The 10,954-nt window shown below is 38.1% G+C and overlaps 2 protein-coding genes across 3 annotated transcripts; both read right to left on the minus strand.

Annotated features, from left to right (window-relative positions):
* Positions 1-328: 328 nt before the first annotated feature.
* On the minus strand, positions 329-5,625 carry LOC115410639 (uncharacterized). Of its 2 annotated transcripts, XM_030122366.1 has the most exons (6): positions 3,633-5,625; positions 3,297-3,554; positions 3,003-3,198; positions 2,839-2,918; positions 1,319-1,416; positions 329-1,201 (listed from the first exon to the last, which is right to left on the minus strand). In XM_030122366.1, exons 1-6 carry the CDS (start codon positions 5,487-5,489, stop codon positions 1,141-1,143), a joined length of 2,550 nt encoding a protein of 849 aa, XP_029978226.1. In that variant the 5' UTR covers positions 5,490-5,625; the 3' UTR covers positions 329-1,140. The 2 variants fall into 2 exon arrangements, with proteins under 2 accessions (XP_029978226.1, XP_029978225.1); XM_030122365.1 differs by having other exon boundaries at positions 3,297-5,625.
* LOC115410640 (protein Ycf2-like) lies at positions 5,511-10,025 on the minus strand. The gene is made up of 2 exons (XM_030122367.1): positions 9,779-10,025; positions 5,511-6,862 (listed from the first exon to the last, which is right to left on the minus strand). Exons 1-2 carry the CDS (start codon positions 9,830-9,832, stop codon positions 5,549-5,551), a joined length of 1,368 nt encoding a protein of 455 aa, XP_029978227.1. The 5' UTR covers positions 9,833-10,025; the 3' UTR covers positions 5,511-5,548.
* Positions 10,026-10,954: the final 929 nt, after the last annotated feature.

Raw genomic sequence — 10,954 nt, forward strand, 5'->3', positions numbered from 1 at the left:
GAATGATAAAATAAATATGATAATGAGTAAATAAAAGGAATAAAGAATACGAATGCTCAGATCCAAATGTGATTTCAAAGAGCTTATTGAGTAAGCATGTCTTATTTTTGGATTATATCATTGCTGAATTCATATGTATGTTGCCTTTTTACTCCATATCCTCTTGAGTAGTTTATTATACGACAGTGCATAACATTCAACCATCATATCGTTTGTAGCATTGCTGTCCTGTGAGAATCATGTATATCTAAAAAGTCAGTATTTCATGAACTCAGAAGACCGTCTTCGGTTGTAATTATCGCATAATGCATTTTCCATCTACTCCAGAGGGGTTTTAAGGATTTTATTCAACTTATGGAGGACAATTTTAAAGCCAACACAAAAGATACATTTTGTTCTAAGTTTATGACAAACATTCACAATTAACACACAAAACAGGGGAAAGCAGTGCAGTAATAAGTACAATATTTGCCCCTGAGATATAGTAGAGTACAAATATAAAGTAAGAAAAATATTTATTGTAATACTTAAAGTACCTCAACTTTGTGCAGTTCCACCATGAATACAAATAGTTACATTTCAGCACTGATATTTATTTTATATTACATTTTATTGTAATCTACTAGTTAATAATTTTTAATGTTTTCTTTCACCGTTTACTTACAATATACATCATAACATTTTATTATAGCCACGCTTATGTATAATTAATCCTATATCTTATTTGCTTTGTGAGGCATATGTTGCAATTTAGTACTATGAACATTTCTAAACTGTATGTGGTTTCATCATAGTATTTTGTTACCAGTCAGCTTCTTTCTTCAAAACTATTTTTACTGCCAAATGATTAAGTTCTCTGTCATTTTCAATTTCTTCCTTTTTTGGTTTTGGTTAAAACACCAAAATGATGACTACAGCATTTGATGACTGTATGTCCTTAAAACTCAGTATTAAGGGTTTCACTATACTTTTCAGTGCATACGAAAATGTACGATTGCTTTTTATAATTTATTACAAAACAATTAACACAGGGAAAGACACTGAAAATATGAACATGAATTTGATCAACACACTATAAAAAAAGTCTTTTACAAAAAACATTAAAATGTATTTACATAAGTCAGACAGGTTTTTTTCTCCTCATTCTTTTGTTGTTTTCTTCAGTTTGGTCTTGAGTTCAGACATGAGTGGATTACCAAAGCTAGGGGAAAAAAACAAAATATAAAGAATTAGACAATGCCTGAACATAAAGTAAGATGTTTTATTGTGCTGATCTTAAATAATAATCTTCATCTCTGTTTTTTTCTTGTTTGTTTACCCTGGGTGTCCCGGGGGCATCCATTTAGGTTTGTGTTGAGAGGTGTCTCTTTTGGGAGTATCATCATCATCCTTCTCCTCTGGTTTTGTCTCAGGTTCCTGTTGATATGATGACATATGATTAGAACTCCTTACCGCAGTAGCAAAATTGTATTAAAAGACCCAGGGTGTAAGATATTCATGAAACTTAGAGGAAGATAATTGCAGAAATGGAAGATAATGTTCACATCTATGTTTTGTTTTCGTTGGTGTTTAATGAAACAATTTGAGGTTTAGAATGAGCTGTAAATATCTCCAGCAGCTCTGAATGAACTTCTGCTTCTTTTTCTGTTTTATAACCGGTGGCAATATGTAGTCTCCTTAACCCTTAGGGACTGTTGCGCACTTTTTATTCTTAATTTTTAAAAATATTCTGGATGTGTTCATACATATAGAATGAATTTTGGTGAAGTTATTAACCTGCCCCCGAAGGAGAGGTAAAGGGTATTGCTTTTTTGGTTCGGTTTGTCCCTTTGTTTGTTTATTTGTTAACACTTAAGCAGCAAAACTATTAGTTGAATTCATACCAAATTGGGTTTATAGATTGCCAGTGACCCGTTATAGATGTTATTACATTTTGGGGAAAGTAGGTCAAAGTTCAAATTTTTTATGAATTTTTAAAATCTTTTTCTTTTTTTCCCCATTTACTTGTAATGGCCAAAATTTGTCTATGCTGCCTATGTCTATGCTGACATCAGCACATGCATAGACATGATGACATCAGCTGGATTGATGCCAAAATAAGATACAATACATGTGAGGGGCGGGGTTTGTTGTGCCTGACAACACTTGTTCCATTTTTATATGATCTTGTTATTTCCAGCTCCAGCTTCTACAGGAAGTCTAAAATACACTGTGTGCAAACAAGTGTTACACTCATTCCGTTAAACACAAAAATGTGCGATTCAAACCCATTTGCATCAATGTATAATATATTTTTTCCAAATTTGTTCTGCATAATGAAAAGCCAGTTTTTTTGTGTGAGTGTGAGTATTTGAAATGATACAAAAATAATGAGGCATAAAAAATCAATGTTCCTGATAATCACTGATGTATCCCAGCATGTAATAATTTAACAAAAAATTCCGCTGCATGTAGCATATTGAGAATAGCTCATTTTTTCTGCTTTTATTTTTATTCTAAAAATAGGGTGACATCATGACAAAATCTGGCACTAAAAAGTATGAAACATTTAGAAATTAATTAGTATTCAATATCAATAATTAGGTCAAACAAAAATGGCTAAATCATGGTAGAATATAATATTAATACAAACAATTTTTGAGCATTCTTTTAAAAAGCACATGTTTTGTGCTTAGTGGTACTGGCCCTAAGGTTTAACCAGAAAATCCAGACTACACAAAACAAACATCATGCACCAAAGGAGGGTGAGGGGGATAATCTGTAGTTTGGAAACTGTAACTTCATCACTAGATTTCACTATATATTAAACAATAAGCATATACACAGTTTTATCAGTACCTGGGAGGAGGTGTCTGGGTGATTTTCCTCTCTCACTGCTTTCTGTGTCTTTTTCAAAACGGGGAGACCTGCACCGAGCCCTAAAAACACCAAAATAAGTGAAATTCTTAACTGATCATGAAAAATACATGGACTTGACAGACAGGGCATTGTAAGAGACGTACCAGGTAGTTTTATCCCGATGCCTAAGCCTCCTAAAGGCACACCCACTGGGATTTTGGCTGGAGGGGGTGTAGAGGGTGAGGGCTCTACTGAGGGTTTATGTAACAGCGAGCGGGGGTCTTTTGGAGGTCTCACACGGCGGTTTTTAACTGCAATTCTGGACCTTTGAGGAGTAAAGTCCAACACACGGGCATCTACCTGTAACGGGAAAAAAAAGGAAATTTGCATCTTTATTCTTTATATATTTTTATTTACATTCTACAAGTCATTCTGTAAAAAAAATTGAGAAATTGTACCTGATCTCCAGGCTGTGGCTGGTCATCTCTCTTGAGTACAGGTTCTGGTTCATCAGGCTCTGACCAGTCAAGCTGTGGTTCATTCAGCGAGGGCAACTTTAACAACATATGTTCCGGGTTAAGAGAGGAGGTGTCAACTGGTACAATGTCTGGTGTCCCTGTTTCACTGGATCGTCCTGAGTCAGTGTCTACGACTTCATCTGGAGAGTCTGGAGATCCAGGCGTCTCAAGGGGCTCATCATCAGCCTTTGTCAGCTCTTCTTCAAAAGCAGATCTAATTTTTTTCAGTGATTCAACATCTGCTTCTTCAATATCTTTCCAACTAGTTTCCTTTACTTGGTTTGACTCGGTCTGTGGGTGTGATCCGGTTTCAGCCTCCATTGATTCAACTCTTTGTTCACCTGTTTTTTCTGGTAATTCATCATCTCCCTGACTTAGATGTCTGGATACTGAATCTGAGTGAAATCCTGTCTCTGTGGTTACCTGCCCCTCTTTCAGATCTGATCGTCCTGTATCAGCTGTTTCTTCAATCAACACATCCTCAAATCCAGGTTGTTTTACTGATAATTCAGAGGTGTTTGCTGAGCCGGACGCATTAGCCAACATGCTGTCTGGTAATGACAGAGATGACTCCAGGAGCTGGGTGTTATTGTTCTGTATCCCCCATCCATCCAGAGACTGGTCCAAAAACCCCAATTCTGCTGTGAATGAAGTTGCATTTGGGTCGCTGAATGGTTGTGATTCCGACAACTTTACCTCCACTTCTTTCTCCTTCTCCTTCTCTTCTGGCTGCACACATAGCGTTAAATCTCCTCTTCCACTTGAAGTGTCTACTTCAGTGGCCATTTCACGTCCAGGACCAGCCTCCTCCTGTTGTTTTAAGTCATCAGGGTCCTCTGACTGTGCTGTCTGTATCCACAAGTCAAGGATTTCTTCATCAATCGCATCTTGAGGAACACTAATTGAATCAGAAGTGTAACCTCCCTCTGATTCTGTCACATGCTTTAAATTATCTTCTGTATCTTTTGCTTGGGATTCTGTTTTTATTGATTCTTGAACCACTTCAGGCTTCATTACCATTTCATTGTTGCTGAAGTCCAACGCATTATCTGATTTTGCCTCAGTATTTGTATGTTCAGTTAATCCAAAGGCTGCTTTAAAAGCAGTTTCCTTTTCTGTCGTTATCTCAGCTACCACCTCCATCTCCTGCAGTTTAATTATTTCTTTCTGTGTTATATTTTCTGTCTCTTTTGTCTGCTCCACATCTCCACATGTATCTTCTTCCATGTCTATTCCTGCATCTTGGATTTCTACAGAACTATCCTCAGGTGCTTTAGCCTCAGTCTCAGTTGAGTTTTTTAGGAATCCTGATTTGGTGATGTCTTTCTGTAGTACAGTGAAGGTCTTGCAGGAGTCATCTACAGATGTCTCCGTCATCTTCGTAACTTTATCTTCAAGAAGTGTCATTGTGCAGTCAGAAAGTACAGCCGCTTCCCCTGTTGCTTCAGGTACTGTGGTCTCACCTTCAGCAGCATCAGCCTCACATAAACCTTCATTTATTTCTAATTCAACCAGGAGCTCCTCTTGATGATCTTTCGTTGTCTTATCGGTGTCATTGTCGGAACCAAAATGGGTCTCAAATTCTTCTTCAAAGTATTCAACCCCTGTCCTCATTGAACTGTCCAATAAATGTCCAATTTTGTCTTCAGATAAGTGTCCCGATTCGTGAACAGCTGGCTCAGTTAGCGGTCTCTTGTTCTCATTATCAGTCAGGTTCAGTATCCCAGTGTTTTCCTCCACAAACACATTCCTTAGAACCTCTGTGCCTTTAGTTTCTGGTTGTTGTTCCTCTTCCATGTGCTCCCTCACCAGTAAATAGTCAGCTCCACTACTGTTGTTACTGTTTTGAAGACTCTTTGGCGTGTTGCTCTCCACCTCTTCTGGTAATTGGGTGGTCTGAAATTCCATGTAATCTCCTGCTTCCAGGAACCTTTGTGTTGTATTTCCATCTGGCTGGGGCTCATTGTTGTATTCAGGAACTCCCTCTTGGGTTTCCTTATATGTTGTAGAATTTAGCTCCGGCGACACAACACCCTGGCCTTCGCGTCTATCCAGGGGAATATTTGCTTGACACTTTTCCTGTCCTTCATGTTGTTCAAATGTATCCAAGGTGCTCGTACATGGTTGTTCCATGTAGTCGTCTTTGTTTTCTTCTTCACAGTTGAGCCTTTCTTCGTCTTCTCTGTCATTATTTATGTCAAAAGTTCCTCATTAACTGAAATGGCTTTTGTCATCACTTCATTATTTTCGTTGGTCATTGCTTGTTCTGCATTTTTACCCCCGTTATTGTGTTGCTCTGCTTTTACATTCAGTGTAAACCCTTCACTGTCCCCTTCAGCTATAATGTCATCTTGTTGGCTGCTTTCTGTGAGTCCTTCATTGTCCTCTTCCTGCTCTGATTCTTCATCTTTTGTCTGGTCTGTCACTTCATTCACATTTCCTTTCTCCTCAGCACCGTGCTCCCTCTCATCCATCTCACTCTCTTCCTCCTCTTCCTTATGGTCTTCCTCAGCTTTACTTTTTGCTAATCCTTTGCTTCTGTCAGCCATCGTCTGCTCCGGTCCGACAACAGCTAGCGCATCATCTGACACAACGCCACAATTGTTATCAGTCATTTGTAATTCAACATGAGGCACTGTGTCCAACAAAGTCATGCTTGGAGCTCCTTTACTGTCTGTGTCATCATCTGACGGCTGTTTGCAGACTGAAAGCTGGTTTTCAGGCCCTGGTCCTGATGCCTGATGTAACATATAATCACTGTTGTCGACTTCTATCTGTGCCCAGGTTGTATCTGCATCATCCATCGGCAGTTTCTCCTCCTCAGTGGACATATTACTCTGCTCTGTCAATTTTACTTCACTCTCTTCTGCCTCCAACTTGTAAGATCTGCAATAATCTGTGAAATCTTCATCCTTGTGATCTTCCTCTTCCTCTACTTCTTCCTCTACTTCACCTGTTCTTTGTTCATCATCAGTGTTTTTCCCAGTTTCCTCCATGCCTTCATCCTGGAGAATATCTGTCATAATTGCGGAGCCACTCTTCAGCTGTTCATCATTCTTCAGCATCACATCTCGTCCATCGCCGTACAGGTTCAGATCTGCGTTTTCGTCTTTTTTTTCTTCCTCATCTCTACTGAGGAGCAGGTCTGCATCATTACTTCCTGTTTGGTTAAAGTGTTCCTCTCTTGTGGCTTCACCATCCTCAGATGCTTTCCCCTCACTACTTCTACTCAGCTGTGTTTTGTACTGCATGTTTTCTATTTCTGGTCCTAAGTCAGTGTCCGTGGTGCAAACATCCCAGGAAACAACCTGCTGAGATGAGCTAAGCAAAGAGGCTGTTGCAAGAGGCTGTTCCTCATCCTCCTCTTTGCTAATGCCAACATCTGCATTACCGGAGATGGGATGTTCACTGTCAACTGAAGAGTCCTGGAGGGAGTTTGCATCATTGCTGGCTGTTTGAGGAGGCTCAGGTCTGAGGAATCTGTTCACTGCATCAGTTATGTAGTACTGAGGAAGAGAAAGAGAGAGAATGCTTTATCAATAATGTTCCTGAGTAGTCAATATTTGATTTGAGTCTACGATATTTGAGATAAATTTGTTGTGCCATTTCCATTAAATCCTTTACTGAAATGTCTGTATACTACATTAGACACAGACCTGTAAATGGGCAGTTAAAACTACAAGTATCAGGTAAAAGCACAACTTATATTAGGAAGGAAAATGTTTCCCATCTAGATTTGTTATGATTAATTTGATTAACAGAATGAGCTTAACCCATAAAGTCCCACACATCCACCAGAGACCTAAAGCATCTACTGATCTAAATTGTTTAATACCTGTTGACCCACTAATCCTATCAATACATGCAAGTAATTGGTGTAAAATACAGTTTGTAATCGTTTCATGGTCCTCAGATATGACCCATTTGGACGTTCAGAGGCCCCGTAATGAACGAGGAAACACCGTCATCTTCTACAACATTGATTCACTAGTAAAACCTGTGGAGTTGGATCAGTGACAGTGGATGGAGACACTTGGTTTATGTTCAGTTAATGTTAGATTTGACTGAAAAAGTAACTTTTTCTTCAGTTTCCTCTCTTTTTTATATAATAACCATCAATTTTACTCTGAGCTTTTATGAACATTTACATGATGAGTAAATTAAATGTAGGAAAATACATGATTTTCACAAAAAAAAAAACCCAAAAAAACAAAACATGAAATACAGAATATGATACAATAATAAATGGTGATGAATCACTTAAGGAAGGTTAAATATAGAGAAAAATTAATTTGGGAACTGCCACAAAAGTAGAACTGGGTCCTAATGGGTTAATGCTTCTATGTAGTATTGATATCCCAAACTCTCAACCGCAGGGGGAAGTCTCATTCTAGAACACACTTATAACCACCAAAACCACCAACAAACCAGTGCTATGTATCCACAGACTGTATCACTCACTGAATAAAGCACAAACCTCATCGTATGACGGCACAATATGTTTAAGCATGTTTCTTTTTCAAACTTAAACTCATTTCTGCTTATTCTGAAAGTCTGTCAAAATAACACTGCCTCATAATCTTCAAGTGCAGCTTGAGCTGATAGTTTACATTCTAGCTCTGTTAGCGTAACTTTATTTTTAGACATAAAACAGTGACAGTAAAACAACAAATTACTTCCATCTCTTGAATAGTTTGTGTTGTCTATAGCTGCACTAAAGATCTGTTTGGAATCATCACAACAAGATCCAAACTGTCACAGTTTAGGCTGAAATGTGGATCAACAAACTTAGTAAAAATTAAAACACATTGCATAATAACTTTATACCTTTATAAGCCTCATATTCGAACTCACCCCTACAGAAGAAAAGCAGTGATTTCAGCATCAAACTTCATTCTTTTCATTTAGAGCTGAGTCCAGTGGGGGAAACAACAACAGTGCTTTTTGCTTTTATCACTTAGTCACTTTCTGTAACTCTAAAATTTGTTTCTTAGTGGTTTTCACCCCATCTTTGTTCAAAGGCCCTGTGCTGTTAGTTTTCTTCACCATGGGAGACCGGCAGAGTGACTCACTACTGCGCCTAGTGGTCACATAAATCCCCTCGTCCATCAGTATGTTTAGATTCAGTTCATATTTTTATGATCCAATACATTACTCTCTGTAATAATAATTTTAGGCAATTTTAAAAATGTACATTTTAAAGTAGATATACTACATATAACCCCTTTAACAGTGACTTTGAAGGTTCCTGAGTTTCACCTAAAATCAAAGATTTGTAAATTTCTACACATGAAATCAGTCAATAAATCCATCAGCTTTTGCCTGCCACAAATTATGAATATAACTGGTTGATTCATACTGTACACAGTATGAAAACATGTGTAAAATATCATATACCATCTTATATAAATATTGGCTGGATTCCATGTTTCTCCTGTTTGCAGTTGTAGTATTATGCCTGCTGATAACTGCCATCACTTACCATGATACTTAAATGGTCAGAAATAACATTGCCACAGGGTTTAATTAACCCATAAAGACCCAAACATCCACTGGCAACCAACAGCACCTGCTGATCTAAAATATGTAATAACTATTGATCCACTGATCCTATCAATACATGTAAATAATTGGTGTAAAATGTAGTTTGTCCTCTTTTCATGGTCATCAGATATGACCCATTTGGACATTCAGAGGCTCCGTAGTGAACGTGGAAATCATCTTCTACAACACTGATTCACCAGTAAAGCCCATGGAGTTGGATCAATGACAGTGGATGAACACACTTGTTTTATGTTCATTTTATGAGATGTTTGCGGAAACAGTCACTTTTTCTTCACTTTTCCTTGCTTTGATGTAATAATATTTGAATTTACTCTGAGTTTTCAAGAACAATTAAATTAATAACTATCAGAAATTAAATATAAAAAAACCACATGATTTACAGTGAAAAATGTAAAATGCAGTGGATAATGTCATAATAAATGGAGATAAATAACTTATGAAACGTTAAATAGAGAAAAAAAATTTTTTTTTTTGGAACTGCCTTAAAAGTAGCAGTGGATCATACCTAACCTAAAGCACTCATCTACAAAGTGTATAACATTATACTATAGACTGAAAGGTTAAGTTCCTCATATTTTTGGCCTACACTGCTCACTGTGGTGTAAATACTGCAGTGTTTTTGCAGGGGTCATGCATGCACACAAAATTGTTGGCATGTGTGTGTATGTGCGGAGCGCACACACAGGCAGGGGGAGGGAGATACGCGCGTAACTGAGGTCAGGGGTGCGTAAACACAACCAGGAACAGATTTTATAGCCACATTCACAGCCTTACATTGCGTAAAAATGACAGCACTTATTTTTTTATTTTACTTTTTTTTTTTTTTTTACAAACTTTAATATTCTTTCAATTCTTACCCAGACAGCCCAGAAAGTTCTCTCCAATCTGGAAACGGAGTTGTCAGAGTCCATCCTCAATATTCTTCCTCCTCTTGGGCTGAATTTCCTTTGGATCAGGTCAGCGTTAAAGCAGAACTCCACAGTAAAGAGATGTTTATGTTAAATCGCGGCACAGTTTGGTCGCATCAGCTGACAGAACCCGATCTGAGCCTGATACTGATGTCCGGTGTGAGGAGAAGAGGAAGAGATGACTAACTCAGCTGAGTTCATCTGCGGCCAGTGCAGCCTACGTGTGCACAGTTTGCGGATGTGCGCACAGTTTGTGACAGGCCACAGAGGTGTGATGGTTTCTGATGAGCAACACTGTTCTATTACAACAAACAAACTGTACCTCAGACCAGTGGTTCTCAATCTTTACCCGTTTGGAGGACGAAAAATCTCCAGCCCCCCAACTCCATCAACAGTTTAACAGTGGTGCAATTCTACCTTTTATTCAAAGAAACATCAATATTGTAACAATACCTTTGCTTTTCCCTCAATTCTTTTTTGTTCAAATAAAAAATAACTTAGATTTTTGCTTGAACAATACAAATAAACTCAACAAGACTGCTCGATGGGACAATATTTTTGTCAAAATAAAAATAGGAAATGTGCAATTATCTTACAACTATGACGATAAAGTTATTTTTTTTAGAACAACCAACTGATGTTGGTAACAAAGATGAACATTTGAACAATATCAGTGGCTGCAATGAGCCTGTTTACATTGCACATCTCAGAACATTAAAGTGCAAACTGTACAAACTGTGCAAAAACAGAAACTTTGCACATTTTTCTTTTCCAGTCCAATCCTTGTCCATTCTCCAAACCTGAACTCTTTGTCTAGTCTAGTTTCAGATCACCGTGGCAGTAGATTAGTTTATTGTATGTCCCTAAAATGAGTGCAGGGTGCTCCAACGCTAAAACATTAGTTCCACCTGCTACATGTTCTAACCTGAAGAAAAAAAAAAAAAAAACAACCAGGAGAGATCCCATGCTCCCCTTGGCAAGCCTGCGCGTCCCCCCTGAGGGGCCCGCCCCACAGTTTGAGAAACACTGCCTTAGACAAAGAGACAACAGTTGGTCTGTTACATCACTGCATTGTACACATTCACACTGAAGCAATGTTAACGTTTTGCAAAGAAATGCGTGCCA

The sequence above is a fragment of the Sphaeramia orbicularis genome, chromosome 19 (assembly GCF_902148855.1).
Source record: "Sphaeramia orbicularis chromosome 19, fSphaOr1.1, whole genome shotgun sequence".
NCBI lineage: Eukaryota > Metazoa > Chordata > Actinopteri > Kurtiformes > Apogonidae > Sphaeramia > Sphaeramia orbicularis.

What these genes read in the sequence shown, in the direction of transcription:
- LOC115410639 (XM_030122365.1), bottom strand. Translation starts at nt 5,489, where the DNA reads ATGGAACAACCATGTACGAGCACCTTGGATACATTTGAACAACATGAA. An exon ending in CATCGGGATAAAACTACCTG is followed by an intron (nt 2,919 to 3,002) that starts GTACGTCTCTTA and finishes TGGTGTTTTTAG; the next exon opens with GGCTCGGTGCAGGTCTCCCC. An exon ending in ATGCCCCCGGGACACCCAGG is followed by an intron (nt 1,202 to 1,318) that starts GTAAACAAACAA and finishes TTTTTCCCCTAG; the next exon opens with CTTTGGTAATCCACTCATGT.
- LOC115410640 (XM_030122367.1), bottom strand. Translation starts at nt 9,832, where the DNA reads ATGGACTCTGACAACTCCGTTTCCAGATTGGAGAGAACTTTCTGGGCT. An exon ending in GAACTTTCTGGGCTGTCTGG is followed by an intron (nt 6,863 to 9,778) that starts GTAAGAATTGAA and finishes TCTCTTCCTCAG; the next exon opens with TACTACATAACTGATGCAGT.